The 21,454-nt window shown below is 42.3% G+C and overlaps 1 protein-coding gene across 2 annotated transcripts in view; it reads right to left on the bottom strand.

The window, feature by feature from the left end:
• The window catches only part of LOC112575994, a 59,627-nt gene extending 45,698 nt beyond the window's left edge, over positions 1-13,929 (bottom strand). For both annotated transcript variants that reach the window (XM_025258180.1, XM_025258181.1), the window contains exons 1-2: positions 12,605-13,929; positions 1,339-1,584 (exon numbers count right to left, since the gene is read on the bottom strand). In XM_025258180.1, the coding sequence (XP_025113965.1) occupies positions 1,339-1,584; positions 12,605-12,671 (313 nt within the window). In that variant the 5' untranslated portion in view covers positions 12,672-13,929. The remainder of the gene's footprint in view (positions 1-1,338; positions 1,585-12,604) is intronic.
• Between the last annotated feature and the right edge of the window lie 7,525 nt (positions 13,930-21,454).

Here is a 21,454-nt window from a genome sequence, read left to right as displayed (position 1 = left end):
TTGCTTTCTGGACTGGTCTGTCAATTCATTGTGTACCACACAGTGCTTCCCCCAAACGTGTTGGTAGCCATGGCGACACTGAGTTCTGTGGGAAGAGACTGGCTTTGGTGAGTGTCACAGATGCAGGGGTCGCCGAGTGCAGCAGCGGAGTTGCTATTTTCATCTGTTCATCATCCCCCAGACTGCAGGAGGAGTCTAATTCAGCACAGCCTGCCTTCAATGGTGAAGTGGCAGTATCAGGTGGCGATAACTTCAAACTTAATTCATTAGAGATGCTGCTCCGTCAGTTCTTCTAAAGGTTCTGGAGAGAAAGTTTGGGCGGGTAGGGGGACTGAAACACTCTCCCCCTGTCCACCCAACCGTAAGTTGTGATTTGAAACAGGGGTGGGTAACGTCTGGCCCGCGAGCCATACACAGTTTCGTAGCAGACATTATTATTATTATTATTATTATTATTATTATTATTATTATTATTATTATTATTATTATTATTATTATTATATTATTATTATTATTTATTATTATTATTATTATTTATTATTATTATTATTATTATTATTATAAACGGGGTTAGACAGGACACATACGAGTACAAGACGTGACAGACACGTAATATTCTTGTCGTCTGTCTGTGTGGACGATTTAGGATAATTATGGATGCCTGGGACCTTCAACCCTAAGATGAGGGTAGACAACTTCCGGTTTGATGTCTGTTGCAGGCTCATTTTCAGGTAGATTATTTTGTACAACCCGTGAATAAGTAAAATTCAAAATGGCTCTTGGGTGGAAAAAAGATTCCACATCCTTCATTTAAAACAAAAAAGGTCTTCAGAAATAAAGGTCTATATTTCTTTCATTCTTTTGTTATTCTTCCTTCGCTTCTTTCTCTTGCATGTCTCGTCTTCGTCCACTTCTCATATTTTGTCTCCATTTCTCTCCTCGTCACACAAGGCTCAACAAGTGAGAGAAATGTTCAGGCGATATTACGAAAAGGGATGGCTGTTCCAGACATACATTACAGTTTGGATCTTGTTTCTTTCTTTTCTATAGCTCCAAGACACTCTTTAGGTTTAGAAATGTCTCAAGCAAACAAGAAACCGTTTTTTATGTAACCGATCTCTTTCATCCCTGCTGAAGACCTTCGGTCACGTTTTCGGGATCCACCACGCCTCCGTGGGAAAAAAAAAATAAATAAAATGAGCGTAGAATGGCGGTAATTCGTTCTCAAACTTTCGCCTGCGAGAAGTGACCGTGAGAGCTTAAGAGCTTCACTGCCCTCTTCTTGCGTGTCTTAAAGGGGAATAACAACCCGAGAAAGCGCCTTAACTCGATACTTACTCCTGTAATGATCCACATGGCGGGATTCCTGCAGGAAGGCCTGGCCTTCTTCATAGGACGTGTTGAACAGCAGGCACGTGCGGTACAGGTTGTCCACGTCGAACGACTTGCACTCGAATGCAGCTTCCTCCACACACGTGCGCGCGCATTCCTCCGTGCTGATGTTGGACACCACACGTGACGGCGGAGCTGACAAGCGCAGTTCCGGCATGCGTGCATAGAGGTTCCGGAAAGTCGACAGATTCACTGCAAGCAGAAGTGATTTAATAAAGGTCTCCGAGCCTGAAATGGATATAAGGGAGAGGAAAGAAAGAAAGAAAAAAATGAGTGAAGAAGACACTTCATTTCAATTCTTTTTCACAAAAGAACGAAACAAATCAGATTAGCCGACGTTCAAAATTTGTGGAGGCAGTATTTACGAATATTTAAAAGAAAATTTAATTACTTTTTCACAAATGGGATCAATAAATGTCTGTTCTGGAACAGAAAAGAGTCAAGGAAGTTAAAACTATTTTAATGTTGTATATTTTTAAAAAAATTATTTTATACACCAAAGCGAGTTCTGTTTATTTTTCTCTGCAACACAAACAAGAATTATTGAAATACACAACTCTGTTATTAGTTGCAAAGTTGACTTATATCTATAGATAATAACAAACGACTAAAACTGTAGACTGTTCCAAAGAAAAACAAATAATTCTTGCCAAATATTAATTCGTTTAAAAAAATTTACTTATTTCTTAAGATGTTCTATGTTTGGAAGTATCACAAGCCCAGAAAAAAGTCATCCTTAAAATCACCATACATATAAGAAATCCCATCTTCTTTCTCAATGTCTTTATATGTCTTTTATAATATTAGAAAGGACGATAGTTTCGAGTATATCCGCTTCGTTTAAAGTTCCAAGAAATCAATTCCTCTTTGAACAAAACAAAAAAGGAAGTCTTTTATTTTGATTAGCAGAAAGTAACGGGCATAAAATGGCGGAATCGCGTGAGGAAGGGACGTTTCCTCTACAGACTGTCTCTTTGACAAGAAACACGTGATTAGTCGTTGGTTTATTGAGAAAGATTTATTGGTGGTTAAGGACACCTCAGTGCTTCCTTCTTGCTGAACTCATTGGTGGTAGCAATAAATCCGTGCTGTTGATTTTTCTACCCTAAATTTTATGATGGCAACGGTCTTGTTGGCAACTGATTCAACTTAAAAATAACCGCCTCGATTTAAGAGTTGGAGAAAGAGAGAAGTACGGTAGAAGAAGAGGATGGATACTTCCAAGAAAGGTAAACGAAGAACGGCAGAAACGACGAAAATGAGGATAAAGAAGAACAACTAAAAGAAGAAAAAAAATATAAAACTGGAGTAGGAGGAAAAGTCAGGAAACCCAAGAAGCAAAACAAAAGCAATCAATGGAAATACAAACAGATGCAGGCATGGCGGCCATTTTATTGCTCCAGGCAGTTGTATACAACCCTGTGATTGCCCTCCACAAAAATAAACCTTCTGTTGACTGAAAATGTCAGCAATTATTCTCTAGTTGCTGGGTGGAACTTTCTATGACTGCTGTTACTATTTGTTATTACTCCTCTCGTCATCACGCTTGAGTAAACCGACATCAGTTGAGTAATAACTCATCTTCTCCTACAGGAGACAGGTCTGGGGCAGGGCACTGGGCACTCGTGTCTCCTTTCTATCCATTAACATCCTCATATGACTCGGTTATCTGGCAATATTGTTGAACACTTCTACCTCCAGGAAAGGCATGAAAGAAAGACATGAAAGGAAGCACTTCGCACACGCAAGTGATCTTTGGGTGTGAGTGAGAGGCGGGTGTGGGGCGAATGAAGCACAAAGGAAGGGACATTTTGAAAAGGTTTCAAAGTCAGGTTTTACTGTTCTGTCAATGTTTGTTCGTCTTAATTTACCTCGTTGTTTCAGAGTTAATTTTATGACACAGTGTGAGCAGAGAGCAAACTTTCAATAATGTGATTATGATGTTAGGTTGCTGATCACATGGGCGTCCCCTTGGCTATAACATTGAGTAGAAGTGGAAGAAAAAAGGAGAAAAGAGATACTTATGGGTTCGGTCACACACACACACGCACGCATACTTTTGAGAATGGTCGAAAGACTGGAATGAAGAACCATAGACACATCAAAAGCCAAACAAATAATAAACAGAGAGACAAAGAAGAAATAAGACAAATAACCAGGAAGACAAATATACAGAAAGATTAATTGAGGAAGAGCCCATTTTCAATTAGTTGATGGAAGGAGGAATACTTTAGATAACAATGAAAGATTCATCTAAAGTAAAGCAGAAACATGTCATAAACCATGCTGCTGGCCACAAAAACAAACCTAAACACCACACCACAACAAGCCACCCACAACAGCAACAAAGTTAGTGTTGCAGCGCCGTTCTGTCTCTCCCTATTCCCCATCCCCATCCCGCTTCCCCTCAAAAAATACATTCTCATCCAAACCAGTTTTTACTCCAGTTCTCAATATCAGATACCGGTCCTCGACCGAACACATCGAAGATAATGTTACAAGCCTTTTGGGCATCATATAAGAGGCAAGTACTTGTCATTAGCAGCCAGAGGATGTGAAAGAGAGAACACTTGACCTTTGAACCTTGATTTAAATACTCCCTTGCTTCGCTTACACATCAAAGAGCGCAGTGATGCGAGGAGAGTTACTCCCAGTTGCAAGCAATCTCGGCAAAATGGCAAAAACATCGCCACCCGTGTAGTGCCGGGTGATGACAGAGAGTGATGACAGGATACTTGACGATAACAGGGGTAATGACTAGGATACTTGGTGATGACTGGGGTGATGACAGGATATGTTTGAATGTGACAGAGAATGATGACAGGATACTTGGCGATAACTAGGATACTTGATGACTGGAGTGATGACAGGATGTGTTTGACGATGACAGAGAGTGATGACAGGATACTTGGCGATAACAGGAGCGTTGATTGAGCTCTGGACGGTGTTAGAAGCGATGACAGTGATATGAAGGATGATTGAGTGCTAGATGATTAGAGATGTTTCATTACAGCGATGGACGATGAAAAACGTGAATAGAGAGTCATCGATGATGACAAAGCGATGTCAAGAGTGATGACCGAGCACTGGCGATATGACAGAGGACTGGCTGATGACATCCATCGCAAGAACGAAGACGCAGGACTGATTGACGACAATCATGACAGTGAACTGAGCGATGACAGGAGTGGCGACAGACTGATGAGTAATGATAAGAGTGATGACAGAATGGATGTTATTGCAGTAATAACAGAGGGTTGGGGTTGCTCAAGAACGACCATTGAGTGTTGGCTGATGTTGACTGATGACAGCCAAGAACAAGGAACACAGTATTTATTCCTCTCGCTGACTGACTAGCTCATCCATTCATATTTTCGTATCTCCAAATTCTTTTGAAACACCCACGATGACTGTTTCAAATCACAGTCATATATTTTAGATAATCAAATAAATTACAAGTGTTTATATATATGTGCATATTTTCAAAATCTATGTCCTTACTGAACTTCAAAGTTTCATTTCATTTTCATTCCTTTCCTGTGAAGTTTCCAGCGATGCCAGATAGGGAGAGGCCACAATCCCACTCAAAGCTATTTTTGATTGGCCATCAGGCATTTGCATGGCATTACTTCTACTGTTCATTTGAGTATCACGGCATCCACCTTGAAGAGCTCGTGTCTGTGTTTCTTTAATTGAGGGATGACTTCCACTTTGCTGGCTCCTGGCGGGCTCGGCCAGTCCGTGGTTAGGATGCTCAGTCGAGGGTGCAAAATCACGGCAGTGACGCGTGCAGTCCTGGCTTTGAAGTGCCGCCCCTCTCTTCCGGGTGAGGTGTCCTCGTGTGAGGAGGCTGCTCGTCCACCAGGACTCCTGTGCTTCATTCTAATGACTCCCTGGTTTTTACACCCTGCACCAAACTTTATTCTCTCTTCATCTGTGCTTCTCAGGCGCTGTAAATTTCGTTGGAAGCAGATTCACTACCCAGGGATCATTAACAAACACCTGAGAAAAGTGTGAGGTACGGAAAAATACTAAAAACATTAAACTATAAATCTCCTTTTACATTATTCGAATTTTCCGCAGAACTGTTGGTTTTATTTTCCCATTAAAAACCTTTATCAGTTTCCATTTTCATCAAATACCTTCTCAATATTCGTGCAAAGATATGTAGTGTTGTATTCTTTCTTTCCGATTTATTTACTTACTTTTTTTAAGATAATGATTTTCGATAAGGAATGTGGAGGATGTCCAACAAAAAAAAAATCTCATGACATAGAATCCATGTCAATATTTCTTCAGCTGGGACTGAGTTCTATGTGAACACATTTCATTTGGCGGGGCCTCCATATTTCTGTAAGAAGTGGTCGTCAAAAACATCCAACGATTAGCATTTAGATGAAACTTTTTTCCTCAATCATCGTGAAACCGGAGATTCGACGTCAGTTAGAGAAGACTACAGTGTTTCTTCTTTTCTCTGCACTGCCGATAAAATCTGTGATTGCAACAAGATCGCCAAATTCATTTGCAAAAAATAAATACCGGCTAAAACCTGCGAAAAGTGAGAAAATGATTGCGGCTTATTTATGTTGATATTAAAACAGGAAAGGCTTGGCCTGGTCTCTGAATGATCCAAGATGTGATAGACGTGGACGAACAGGATCGTCTAATTTTTTGGTGAACCTAATTAACAACATGGCAAAAATTTTTGCTGTAAGAATTCCGACACGAAAAGGCCAACTAACAAAAACATTTAACTTCATCTAACTGTAGGTTCAAGCTCACAAAACAGAAAATCTCACGAGAGTTTTATTTCTTATATTTATTCCATTTTGACAATAGCAGTAACCGAAACTTGTTCCTCGTCAAATATTTTATCTGACAAAAATATTTTTAAAAAGTTTAATTTGCTGCAAAAATATTTTACTCGTAATTCTCAAAACAGTTTGCGTGTTCTTCCTCTGCTTTTAAATTCATAATGTACCTCCTTGAACCTTTGTCAAATCATTAAACAAATAGAAAACGAGTTTGTTGCAGCATGCAGCTATCTTATTATTCAAGGTGTAATATTATTTTTCTTACGGAAATCCATCCTCAATCGTTTGAGATGATTAATATGTCACGTCGATGTCAACAGCATTACCTTGTGGCCTAGTTCCAAAACGAGGCCGAGGTAATGTTTACTACTACTGGTTGTTTGCGTAAACATTCTTGTTTGTTTCTTTCTTTCTTTCTCTATTTTACACATTAAACACATGCATGACTAAGTTTTCTATAACTCAGAAAGACAACTGGCTGACTGACTGACAGACGGACGGACTGACGGACAGACTGACTTGGTATTGCTTCTTAAAAGCCACCTCTGGTATTCAATATGATGAATTTCATAAAAAAAAGTGTATTAAACAGTCGATGGAGGTTAGGTCTGTCAAGAGGTAGTAGAAGTGCTGGGTACACACATCGTAAAGCTGTCCACCCCTGACAGCCTCTGGGTGGTCTCCTGAGTCCGTCTGCAAATTATTTTCCTCTCCCAAGAAGCACCTGCTTCAACTTTCTTCTTGTACCCAAGTCTTTCTAATCACACTTTATGTCAAAACTGTATCTGACAAAAAGTCTTATAGGACAAATATGGGTAGCATTGATAAATTTATTATGAATAATTACTCTTTCAATTTTTGTCTATAGCGATGGTCTGTACTTTAATTTTAAAAAATGGACTTCATGCTTCTCTCCCTCCAACCCTTCTCTCTTTCTCTCCCCCTGCCCCCCGGCGCACACACACACCAGTCCCCACTCTCTCTCTCTCTCTCTCTCTCTCTCTCTCTCTCACACACACATACATGTATACATGTATACATGCACATCCTTTTCTTCAAAGAGATAACCATCATCCGCACCCTGCAGCTAAAAGTCGTCGGATGTTTAACAGTCTACAAGATTATAAGATGAACTCAATCTGGTTTTTCTCTTTACTCAATTAAACCAAAAAAAATCCACCCTAGCATATGCCAGGCCGAGAAAGCCCAGGAACAGAACATGAAGGAAATGAGCGCATTATCATGACAAAACATGGATCAGGAGATCGATTGCCAGTTAATTACCGGCGGCACAAAGCGCTGTAACCCAATCGATGTCTTCACAAGCTCCGGACCCTCGCGTCCACGTCCTTGCGCAATGAGGGTGGCCAACATTCGGGGTAGAATTCCCCTCCTTCTACCCCACTGCCCCCTTTGTCCCTACCCACAAAAAAGTCTGAGGAAATCTGACAAGAGATGGGTTAATTAAAACATCGAAATTTCGATGAAATATTCCCGTATCTACGTCCCGCGATACGTGCCATCAGCACGCGCTCAGCTCGGCGAGCAGTCCCAAAGAACAGTTGCATGCATGAAGACAGTTTCTTCAACGAATGAGGACAAAGGTGATAATAGAGATAATTAAACATGATGCGCTCTTGGTTAGGAGGAAGAAAGAGAAAGTGAAGAGGGAAGATGGAGCAATGACAATGACGACGACGACGATGATGATCATCAGTGTCCAATGACGCAAATGATAAAAAAAATTCCTAAATAAGCAACCTAAATAACGACGACGACGACATTGATGATGATGATGATGATGAGGAGGAGGAGGAGGAGGAGGAGGAGGAGGCATGTCCAGAAAATGATTAATGTTTGCTTTAATAACAGATTTCCAAATCCAGATGGACACGAACCAAAAAAAAAAGAGCAAACAATTCTAGCAATTGTTCACCTACCCCACTTTTTCCTCTCCCGCCCTCCTCCCGAAAAAAACAAAGAACAAATAAAAACAGAGAATGTCCCTGTGAAATGTTATCGGTGCGTTTGTCACGACACTTCGATGGCCGGCGATAAATCTCGAGTCATGCAATATGGCACATCGCCAGTTTATCCCACTGAATGACCGTTACCCAGCCGTTACCCAGCATTCCACGCGAGGGGAGGGAACGTCCATCACCCACACGCTACATCACGGGATGACGTGTGCCGCTGTTGACATGCGCAAAGCTCGTCTTTCTCCTCCTGTGATTTGCTCTCACGATCATCAAGCGGCATAATTTAGCTTGGGACCCTTTTTTTTTTTTTTACAATGTTAGCCCCTAACTCTAGTTACCCTGAAACTAAACCAAACTCTCATCTTTGTCAAAGGTTCGGGTGTTTTTGTTTTTGTTTTTTTTTTTTGCTTTTTTTTTTTTTTTTTTTTTTTTTTTTTTGAATACCCCGTATGTGCATTCTTCATTTTCCACCCGTGCAAAATGAAACTTTAATGTCCGGCCCCTACTGAGAGTTAGAGAAAGTGCACGCCAGGGACCAGGAGCAAGGGGGGGAGGTAGATGGTGTAGGGAAAATAAGCTTTGCAGCTGTAATTACATGGGCGAGGGAGACCGCGATTACCTGTCACCCGATATTGGCTCTTCTCATCTTTCAATGCCAGGTCGAAATGACATCTTCCGTAAAAACAAAAAAACACAAAATGCATCCATGCATGTATGATTACGTGTGCATGTCCTCTTCTCCGCTCCTACCCCATCCATACACCCATCAAACCCTCCTGCTTCCCCTCCCTCACTTCATCACCACCAGTCTCTGTACCGGGTATGCAAATGTCTTCGCTTGGGTTGGGGTCCGTGTTACCAGGGTTTGCGGGTGTAGATGAGAGGTAATCAGTCTTCCTGTCTTACAACGGGGAATAATTAGGGAGGTGTAATTAACGCAGACCAGTCTGTTAAATTTAGCGAGAAGAAGATTTCCGGGAATTTATAGGAATCAAAAAAACTTTAAAATATAAATAATATATCCCACTTGGCATCCTTTTCTGTGGAAATTGAAGCGATGTTGTAGTGTGAACTTTATCGCCCTTTGATGTCTGTTAGGTACGACGATACTTCTGGTTCATCGGCGCGCAGGTTCAATACCCATGTGGCGCAGCAAACTTTCCCCATCACGAGAAGGAGAGATGGACACCGTCCTCATAAAAAATCCACTCCCAAGAAAATCATGGGTCCCCGCTCCCAAAACGACCAAAATAAAAGGTTAGGGGACGACTTTTATCTATCTTGGAGAGTCAGAGGCGTGCTGGGACTTGAACAGAGTGAGAGGAAATTGAAGTAGGTGTACTTTGTGCTTATATCGATGAATCAGACATTGGAGGAGACGACTGCGTGTGATGATGGCGCCTGGTCCTCCATATCGCATCCGTCTACGCGCGTCGATACGCTACGCTAACGATTACGACTGTGAGCATGCGCAGTGGCTTAATCTCTGTATTTACAAAGAGAGCAGGAGAAGTGTAATTATCTTTATAACTTCCAGCAAAGAAAAACTCGAGTCAGTAAGTAGGAACACGAACAAGTTTGGCGGTGTAAAATGACGAAAGGGCAAAGGAACATGTGATGGGAATAATGGATGAGTAGCACTCACTCCAGTGGCAGGGACGAGCACTAGTAAGGAAAATGACAATTCTAGCTTCTCAATAAGAAAACATAAAGATATTTGTAGTTTCTTAAGTACGCATCAAAGAGAACTTTTGCTTTTTACTGAGCAAACAAGAAAAAGAAATTTATTTTTAAACTAAGAAAGCAAGAGCAATCCAGTCAGTTTCTGGAGTGCCGAGACAAGGAACAAAAATATAAAGACAGAAAAAAATGAAGAAAATGGAAAGAGAACATGACGAGCTTATCCGTCTACTCGTCGATCCTCCTACCCGTCTGCTGGACAGACCAATGCCCCTCTTATTGTCTTCGGTCGGCAAAAAGTCGCCCACGTGACACCCCTTCCCCCTGCTGCCAGTCCGAGAATCGATCACGACACGTTGCTACTGCTATCTTCACAGCCTGGCCCCCATCATACCTGTCTGAGCTACTGTCGCCCTATCACCTCCATCGGTCTCTTCGATCTCCCCCCTCTTGTGCCGGGCATCAGGCGGAAGGAATTCGACTGACGCTTTCCTCCTTCTTTGGTCCCTCCGTAAGGAGTTCCCTGCCCCCCTGTGTCTGTATTCGAACCTTTCATGTCCGGCCTCAGACCTGCATTTTTTTCCGAAATACTTTTCGTAACCTGCCAACCTCCCTCTTTCTCTCTCTTTCCTCTCAGTTCCGAGTCTTCGTCGAGGTGTTTAGTTTTAGTTCTCTATTGCTTCGTCTCCGCGATTTATCATTACTTTTTGTTGCTAAATTGTCTGTAGTCTTTTGTCCACACCTCGCCTCGACACAGAAAAATGCTCTTTGAAATTCTGTGATGAGGGATTTGTCTGGAGACGGTGGATAAAAAGAGACAAAGATGCCAGATAACTAATGGCAAAGATGTAGGTGAAGGTGACTGAAAAACACTGGGGCAGCGAGTGCAGATTATACCGACACAAAAACAGATGAAAAAAATAGACAAAACGGGAATCAAAGAACAGAGAAAAAGACTGACTAACAAAAAGATAATGGTAGACAGATGCAGACAGACAACAGCTGTAATGGAGATAAATAGAGACAACAGCTGGATGTGGGGATGATGAGACACAAGTACACACAGAGCTAAATACAGACAGCAACTGTATATAGAGATTAAGACAGAGAGCACTTTCATTTGGAGATAAATACAAATAACAACTGTCCATGGAGATAAATACTAAAAGCAGCTGTGTATAGAACTAAAGACAATAAGCAGTTCTATATCGAACTAAATAAAGATGACAGCTCGCCATGGAGATAATGGTAACAACATCTGTATATAGAAGTACAGGCAGACAGCAGCTGTAAATGGAGATAAAGATAACAGCTCTATGTGGAGATAAATATAGGTAACAGCTGTATATGAAGATAAAGACAGGCAACAGCTGCATATAGAGGTAAATACAGACAGCAGCTGCATGTGGAGATAAAGACAGAACAGCTGTGTGTGGAGCTCAATACAGGTAACAGCTGTATACGGAGATAAAGACAAACACAGCTGCATATAGAGGTAAATACAGACAGCAGCTGTATGTAGAAGTACAGGCAGACAGCAGCTGTATACGGAGATCAAGACAGAAGAGCTGTATGTGGAGAGAGGAGGAAAGAAACAGCGACTGAAAGAGAACGGTGCATGCGGACAGAGAGACAGACACGTGAACAAGGACTGACATAACGAGTCTGAGACAGACAAAGACAGACCACGGTACATGTGGACAGGGAGACAGATATAGCGGGTCTGATACAGACAAAAGACGGACCATGGTACATGTGGACAGGGAGCCAGATATAGCGGGTCTGAGACAGACAAAGACAGACCACTGTCGGCGGCTGCACGACAAAGAAACACGCGCGTGCCTAAAAACCGAATTGAGAGGTGAAACTGCGGACCGCCCGGCAGGTAATCCCGCCACCAAGGGTCCCCCACACAGAGGCTGTCGAGCCGTCTCGAGTGAACAGAACACGTGACCGCACTCTCTAAGTGAGCGCTTCTTTTTCGTCGATGACCGATGGCTTGTCTGATGTCGCCTTGTTTCTCATTCGTTGTATTAGTGCCAACAGTGTCGTCTCCTTTCGTCCATCAATCGTACATACCAAGCTTTTTTCTTCCGAGTTTTGTATCAAAGAGAAAGAGTTTTTGTCTACAGTGTAAATCTCAAGTTTTAAAATGTTAAGAAAAATAAATTCTCTCGAGAAGTCAAGATTTAGCACGCGCAAGAAGTTTCAAGAAGGATGTCCAGGTGGAAAAAAAAGGAATGTATACACCACACAGAGCGTGCGTTCACACACACAAAAGACGAAAAGAAGAAAGAAAAACATTTACAAATACTTCACACTTTCTTGTTTATGTGACCTGGTGACCCTTACAACTGAAGACAGTGTTTTACGATCTAGCATGGGCAAAGGTTGTCTTGGGTTGTGGTGTAATCATCTTGCCACTGCCCTTCATAGTCGCTACCCATCCAGAAAAGTGTTTTATGGATTTATATATCTTGTGCCTCACATGCCAGATAAAATAAATATTAATTTGAATTTTTACCTCCAAAAACATGAGGTAGTATAACTCATCTTTCCATCTTTGTAGTCTGATACATTTCCAAAGTCGACGAGTCATCCATTTTTGTTAGAGCCATGCTACACTTCCACACATGTCTTCACAAGAACAAATCTGTGTCGGAGATATTACTGAAATGTCTCATTACTATTTCAATTAAGTTTACTGTGTGTTTAAAATCTTTATAATGTCTCACTTACCTGAGAAAACTAAAGATGAAGCCTGCAAGAGCAGCAGGAACCTCAACACTGACATCATCTCCGCCATCGTCGGGACTCGTCTCCCCTTGCCTGTAGTCTCTAGTTGACGATGTTAAAAACAGTCTCAGGGATGGACCTGCCCCTTGGGACCTTTCACTTCAACTATTGAAATCACTGTCTTATCTTTGTTTGGTGTATCGTCACCAGACACTTTTCTTTCCACTTTGGTATAAACTCTCCTGAAGCTGCCCTGTAATCGAAGGACAAACGAATACCCTCACCTCACCGAGTTTGGTGTCAAGGGTTAGATGACTGAGATCGGTCTTCTGTTCAAACCTAAATTGTCCAACGGTCTGGAAAAGTCGTGGCGTGTGATGTGGTATACACAAGGGATCCGGTACGAGAATGTCCGCAAGACTTTTTTAACGCCTGAGGTTACTCATTGGTTACTCTTCCCAGAGGATGAAAATTTCTCTTTTCAACGGGATTGAACTCAAGTCTCCGAGTTGATAAACGTGCGGAGCTGGTCTCACAACTCACACGCGTGGAGCCATTCATATATACCCGCCGTACGCCGGGTACCACACCTGGCTGCTTGTAGACTCACGTACGGCGGTAGGCGGTTTCGATCCGCACCCACGCTGCGTTGACGGTTGCGTAACGGGTAGGTGGGTATCAACCGCTTGTTGTCGAGCGAATCCACTCGTGAGAAGCTCGTCGTTGTAGTAGGCGGCTTGAGTCAATGTTTGGTCTGCAATTTTCTCCAACCGTCCTGTAGTTTGTCTCCAGTCGTGCCGGCTAATTCTACTCTCCCTCCACCCGTATAACGAAGTCACGAAACAACACAAAGAAGAGACTTATCGTCCTGAGCCGATAAATTTCAACGGAATTCCGAAGATAAATGAAATGAAGTTGCTGTCGTCAAATTCGATCAGCGAAGAGATAAATCTTGAGAACAAAACTTCAAGGAGAAAATGGTGAAGAATGATTACCTGGATTTCAAAATAAAATTACGGGGGGCTCTTCCCCGCTTGGCTGGCACTTGCAGCATCCAAACAAGAATATCCAGGTTTGATTGAAAATGCAAAATCAGCCAGTCGTCGCCTTGTCTCGGCCTGGTCGTCGCTAAATGGTGGAGTGACGAAGTGCGGGTCGCCCACGCTCGCCAGGCGTCCAAGAATCGGGCACGCGCCCAGCGCACGGCACGTGCGGCACGAGCATGAAGGAAGAAGGGAAGGAGGAATCTCGGATACAGCGGAACACCCCCTTTAAGACTTCCTTCCTCTCCTTCACTCGCATGTTCTGGAATCGTTGGCTGGCGGGCTCGCTCGCACCCCAGTTGTATCAAAGGTAACGGTCGAGGGTTTCCGTATTTCTTTGACTGTGGTATGCGATGACGTGTCGCAAGGGTTAAAGGGCAAAGTTTCATTGCAGACAGGCGATGGCAGAAGTGGATGACAGGTTCGATACCTGTGTAGCGCAGCGAGATTTTTACTAAAGGGAAGGAAAAGTAAAGATTGAGGTGGGTGTGGATGGATGAAACTATCGCAAATGACTGGTCCCGAGAAGACTGAGCTCTCTAACCCTCCACTTCCCCCCAGCTATTTAAAAACAAACTTAAATGACGAGCTTGAGTTTATCGTATTTATGATATATCCAGGTAGGTGAAGTGTGTGAAAATTGAAATTCTGTTGCAAGCTATCAGATCAGGATTACGTTAATCCGAAAAGTCAAAGTTCATAAAGAAAAAGAAAATATTTACCAATAGATAATTAACTTAGCATTTTCTGTACAAAGTAGTAATGTTTGTGATGTGATCCTTGGCCCTGTATCTGTTGTGCAGCCCGGTGGTGAAACGATTCAGCGCCTGTCACCAATACAATGAAGGGTGGTTGCCCTGGGTTCGGATCTCGTCTCGGGCACGGTGTTCTTTCTCTGCATGTGAGATCTGTTTACAGGGTTGGCTGTCTTGCCATGGTATAGCCTTAGTTACTGGTTCTGCTTAAACATTCAGTATCCCTCCTTATCTTCTTCCCATCCCCCCATATCTATTTGCCCGTTCTTCTCAGAGAACCCACTCCCTATATCACTCCTTATTCTATGTGTGCGTGGGTGGACCCCTTTCTTTCATATGATGGAATATATATATATAAACACGTGCACCTTTTGTATTGTAGATACGTATATATTTGGATTTTCTTTTCAACGGACTCTGCCCATGGTGTTTGTTTACAATGGCGGCTGCACACTCTCAGGGTGTCAAGTCTCTCGGAGTACCTTCAGTACAGTCGTCTGGGTCCAGCCAAGCCTCGATGAACTGGAATAAAATTACTGTCGAGGGAAAAAAAACCACTATGAGACAAAAGAATCTGCAAAATTAAATCCTCTCCTCGACACGAAGGAAGGCTGAGTGCAGGAAGGTTACAGAGGAGAGGATGGTGTTTGTGATCTACACTATATCTATGGTGGGCGTCGACACAGAGTGCGGTTCTTAGAATCCCTCTTCGTTGTGGAAAAGGATTAAAAGGATTTTATGGACGCAAGCTAAGGGAAGAATTAAGGAGACGTTTATGGACACTCACTTATTAAGCCAGGGGAAGGGAGGACTTTGGATGCTGTCTCACCGAGCTTTGCCGAGGATTCAAGACGCAAAAGTTATGAAGACTTACTAAGCTGTGAGACACAATGCACATGGCGAGAGGTGGCAAAGAGAAAAGGAGGGAGAGAGGAAATTGAAAGGAAGAACTGTAAAGAGAGGTTTGATAGCTCACCTACTTATGACCTAAAAATTTACTGGCTCAGCAACCGAACCGCGGAGGGAAAAAAAAGGAAAAATCGTTATACGACTCAAAATTAAAGTTCCTTCTCACGCTTCTGACGCAGTTAGGAGCTTTTTTTGCTGCCAACTCCACGAGGCCAAATTTATTGCTCTAAGCTGTTTACAGCATGCAGAGCAGAAAAATGATTTTATGTCTCGCTTTCCTTAGTGCGCATGCCTCAGTCTGCCTCGTTGCTTTCTGGTCCATGCAGGGCCCAGAGTCACGACGAGAAGACAGACTAGGAGGAATCTTATTTTTTAAGTCACCCATTGTTAAGTCGGAGCTGGTTGGATAGCAGCATCTTTGTTTCTCTCCTGTTAGCTTGGTGCTTTGCTTGTTGGTAGTTGTTACCAGCGCAGTTGGCAATAGGGTTTCTCGGTGGAGGAGTTCGTGACAGTAACACGTGACAGATTTCAACTGTAATGTGGATTCAGATGTCTGTCCCACACAAGTTAAGATTGTCATGGTCGGTTGAAGTTTTGGAGCTTCTGTTCTGGGTCCTTTGCCATCTTTGCCTTCTCTCTTGTCGATTGAGTCGACAGTCTGGTTTTGGTGATGCTGGAATCATCTCTCATCTCGCATCTCTCATCTCTCTCATCTCTCTCATCTCTCATCATCTCTTATTGGAAAGATCAGTTGACTATACAGCTGGTCTTCAGTCTCACCATGGATGTGTATAGGTTGATTGCTGTCTGTCTGCCAAGACCAGCGCTTAGTCTCTTCCGAAGTTCTCCGCTGTTAGTCTCGGCGAGCCTAAACAAAGAATGTGGCTAAACCGGAAGCTTTGTACACACCTGCCTCGTTTTAGTAGTTAACTAAAAAACTCGCCTGCCAGCAGTCCAGTATACAAGTTCTTGAACTCACTGACTATACATTGGTCCTCAGTCGTACATCACCTGCTACACATCACACGGTGCATGTGATCTGCATGTCACACCGACTGACAGCGCGTCACGATGACAGTACACGTCACACCAACTGTACAACTGCTCTGCACGTCATCCCACCAACGGTCGCCGACCTCGCGGGCGTCACGTGACGTTCGCCTCAAGAAGAATGCATCGGATGCGTGTAGCAATCAATACCAAACGATGTTCCGGAGATGCAACACGCTCCTGTCTCAGCAGGTCACTGAAGCTCTGTAGACACGCAACATCATTGTTACTAAAAGAGAGATACACGTGTTAACAAAGGTAACACCTCTGTTTACAAAATAGAAATATGTGTTAATTAGAAAAGAGCGATGTTGACAGATCCCACAAAACAATGGAAGGTGCTAGAAAGTGTTTGAAATCGTTAGAAAGATGTGAATCAAGTTGCCGCTGGAAACCGCTTTAACAGACGGCAGGGGGACAGTGGAGTCGTGCAGCATCCTCCCCGGGACGGAGTCTGGACAGTGAGGCAGGAAGAATGGTAATCAGAAGCACAGCTGTGGAAACATTTATAGCAAAGACAGTTTACTTCATTAGCGACATGGTCGGCGATGGGCGACCGGTGAAGAAAGCGAAGCAAAGTTAACGAGTTCAGTCGTATGCACCCCGAACACCCGACACTTGGAGTTTGTATTTCCAGGGACAGTTTGAGGACAAGGTATGGAAGGACACTGGCAAGACATCCAAGGTGAAAGGACATGGAGTTCAGTTTATACTCTCAAGTTTTATTTTTATGTGAACTATTATAAGTGTAAAATAACTTCCATAAATCTCTTCGTCAATTTTCTAAAGGCATTTTTTTTCAATTTTCAAGCAGTAAGTAAGCTGTCAAGTAACATTTCAGTCTAGCATGCACGGGCATGGGCTGATTTATCCAGAAACAAAATGTAATTTGGATGAGAGACATATGAGTATGTATGCTCTAAAAGTTTAATGTGTGTATCATATATATTTATGTGTCTTGACACAGATGCACATACACACACGTACACACAAACGATCGCTAAGAAAACCTACTAATACTATTGAGCTTCAGAAAATATTGTCTATATCCAACTCTTTCGTAAATCCCTCACTTCCAACTTTTTCAAGAGAACTGAGAATGAAATATGTAAATAAAGAGATTATTTTGTTAAGAAGTCTAACCATGAAATAAATTTCGATATTTACTTTAAGTTATTTTCGTCAAGAATTTTGAAATCTGAATCTTGTAAATAAAGAGACTATTCACTTTCATTTTTTTTTTTCAAGAAGGCATAATTAAATTTGAAAACAAAGATGGTGTATGCTGTTAATTTTAAAAATACAAGATTTGTGGTCTCTGTGGTTTGAAATTACAGTAGCATAGCATCGAGAATTAAGATTTCCTGCTTTCAAAATAAAGTTTCAGTAAACAAAAACGCGGGGTGGAAGTAAATAAGACTGCAGCAAGAGAGACTAGACGTAGGTCCGCAGCTTTGTTCCACACAACAACTGTCTGTGGTACACTACACCATGACCCCATGACCCCACAGCGACATCCAATCAAAACCGTCGTCAAGCAGTATAAACAAAAGAAAAAAAGACTGACGACCAGAGCGCACCACAGACGAGGCCAGGGTCAAGGGTCAAGGGATGACACCACTACCTTCCAGGCGGGTCATTCATGAGTTATCCCCCCTTCCCGGTGTGCGCTACGTCAGGTTTGTACAGCGCCGTCGAGTTGCGACCCCTGCCACGTTACATTCTTTGGTCCAGTCAACCGTCTGTGAGAGACTGGCACAAACGTTAATCGAATATCTGACCTGACTCTGAAGCCGGCGACCCCCTCGGCATCGACTGGCAGTCGGACCCGTTAGCAGTCCCCGGGATTCCAATAAGAGAGTTCCGTAGGACTAAGACCGAATTCCATACAAATTATTGAGAGTTTCGGGTATGTATCGTACCATCAATTATCTAAAAAATGCGGAGAAGTTTTCTATTCATTGAGATCTCTTAATTTTCATTAAAATATATTTTTATTTTATTAACACGTGTTCACATTGTTAACACTCGAATCTCTCTTTTATGAACATCCATCTCTAGTTTATTAACATTTATCTCTCGCTTTTTCAACATACATCTCTTTTATTTATAGACATCTCTGTTTTTAACATACATTTCTTTCTTATTCTCTCACTCTTCTGTCATTTTCTTTTGTAGCTGCTCCCTCTGCTGCACGATGAACATCCAGCATCAGAAATAGAAAGTTTATAGCAGACACAGATTTTTATAAAAAGGTAGACAAACAAACTTCGGTTTTTCTGGGTAGTAAGGAGTTAGAGTCTGCACTTATTATTCTTTGTGAAAGTAGCGCTCATCCTCCATCCCCATCCCCACCATCACCACCGGTCGTTCCCTTTCTTTCCCATCCGGGCAACAAGGTCTGTACCCCATAATTCCACGTCGGTCAAGTGCACTCCGCCTCACGGGTATCGAACTGCTCAGCCTGCGCGTCTCTTGTGTATTAATGCATATACATCTAACAACAGCTCATAAGTTTAGGAAGTTTATTTGTCTCTGTCAACAGAACTTTATTCTGTAATATTATGGGGTGTAAGGATGCACGTGGAAGAATGTACCAGCGCCTACGAGGAATATACAATTGTGTGTGTGTAAGTGTCGGAGAAACATTTGTTTTCTGATATTTTTAAACTGTACAAAAGGGGCATTTTTTAATGTCAAGCAAGGATGTTTGCACAGTCTTCTGGTGTTCCCAAAATAAACTATAAAACATAAATATTCAACATCTACAGTTACGAAGCAACAAAGTCTTTGACCAGCGGTAGACATCAAGAACTCGAGGGCGAGCGTCTTGTCTTCATTGTCGCAATTCTGTGTCCAGATCCATCAGATATCTCTCAATGCTACTTTACCCCCAGGGCATCTTTGCCACCACTTTATCTCTTCCTTCCCACAGTGGAAAGCAATACCAACGAGGCCCTGGACAACTACGGTAACAAGACCCTCGCTTTTAACTTCTTCATGTTGCCCTGGAGAAGCGACTTATCCTCGGCTTCAACCTTAGATCATACCTAGATGCCCTCACTGACACTAAATACTTAATCTAAATAAACAATCTTCTTTAAATACATAATCTAAATAAATAATCTACTCTAAATACATAATGTCACATGCAGTCATTCCACCGTCTTAAAATTAAAGACAACAAATCCTCAATGAAGAAAACAAATAAACGTTGATGTTACTATCTTCAGAAGATTTCCAGTTGGAAGGGTTTCTGGGATTCATTTCCAAAGGGAAACCTTTCAAAAGAAAGCAATGAGCTACATCGTTGTTGAATCACAGAGAGGTGCGAACCCGTCACCCATGGCAACAAGAGCCGCGAAGACCAGGCCAAAGGCGTCCTGACAGCTGCAGGTCATTCCAGAACATGGTCCAAGGTGCTGGACAAGACATACCACACAGCTCTCCACCATCCACGACAGAACAACGGGGATCTTCTCTGGCAAATAATTTACTCTGACAAGAGAATCCAGCGTCTCGGCAGCTTTGTAAGTCTTCGGCGCCAGGTAACGTCTTCTCGCGAGAATCTCGTCTGTGATAGAAATTTCTCGTCGGATCCGGCCACGAGTTGCTCGGCAACAGGCGGTTGGGGAAGGTGGCGGCGAGAGGCTGGAGGATCAAGGGAGCAGAAATAGCGAAAATGTAAAAAAAAAAAAAAAAAACTGGAGCGGCCGACGGTTAATTCTATGACAACGCTAATGTGATTTCTATGACAACGCTAATGTGATTTCGATGATAAGGCTAATGTGATTTCCACGATGACAAAATGGCGTCTGTTGATCAAGAATGATGGTTCAGGAATAAGACTTACAAATACTGTGCTGTCATATCAGTCATCCCGTGTCACGACAGCTAATATTTATAAGATTTAGATTACAAACAGATGTCTGCCTGCCTGCCTGATTGTCTGTCTGCCTGCCTACCTGATTGTCTGCCTGTCTGTCTGTCTGCCTGCCTGCCTGTCTGTCTGTCTGTCTGTCTGTGTGTCTGTCTGTCTGCCTGTCTGCCTGTCTGTCTGTCCTCATAGAAAATCCAATAGTGGATCATCGTCTAATCAATCATTCCTCCCTTGCGTCTGTCCCTATAGTTCCCCCGTACACTTGTATCACTCCGACTCACAGATTAGTTTCCCTCGGAGGTTCTCCTCGGTCAGAATTCTGTTTAAATCCATGAAAATCAGACTTACAGACAGGTATCCCACAAGATACAAGATGGTTGGTGTGAACCTGTCCTCCAGACCGCATCTGCCGGCGCATGAACCAGCGGCATCCCATCACAACCAGACTGGAGAGAGGAGGGAAAAACTAAGGATCCTCCTTCATGCGATGTCATTGTCCATCTTTTTTCATTCCTTCCTAGATGTTCTTTTTTCCCAAATGAAAGCTTGATTTATTGAGGTATTTCCTTGCATTACATCTCTTTTTTCTGTCAGTAATTTGTTTTATTTATTCACTACTTTTGCTTACTTCGTTTAGCAAAAGATTTTACATTATTATTATTATTATTATTATTATTATTATTATTATTATTATTATTATTATTATTATTATTATTATTATTATTTAACCAGTCGAGAAAGCATCACATTAAATATAAATCAGCTGTGTAGGGTTAAATGTACATTGAGTATTTCTTACTGTTTTGTTCTGAACAGCAGCTTTGACCACAGTCATATACACCTGTAAATACACCTGCCAGTCACACATCTTTGAGCATCACTGGTTAACATAAAAAATGAAGAATAATCTACACCAATTAATACATAATATACTACTGGTACATTTCTAGAGCGCATGCACTTACCACACAGCAATATCAGTGAATTACATACAGAATTAGATACATAAACAACCGGAGTGGAGAAGTTTACCGATTTGACGGCACGATCGTCAAGCTTGCGACCTTTGACCCTCAGGCAGGACTAGCATGGACTTGCTGTCTGGAATGTAAAAATTTCCGGTGCAGAGAGAAATGAAGATTTATGGCGCGTGCAAGTTCATGCATGAAAGAGAAAAGCATCTCTGCAGTTCACACGATGTATGAAGTCATCCGTT

The sequence above is a fragment of the Pomacea canaliculata genome, linkage group LG11 (assembly GCF_003073045.1).
Source record: "Pomacea canaliculata isolate SZHN2017 linkage group LG11, ASM307304v1, whole genome shotgun sequence".
NCBI classification, from domain to species: domain Eukaryota; kingdom Metazoa; phylum Mollusca; class Gastropoda; order Architaenioglossa; family Ampullariidae; genus Pomacea; species Pomacea canaliculata.
The sequence above is the reverse complement of the archived record's forward strand: the minus strand, read 5'-3'. Positions and strand labels throughout refer to the sequence as shown.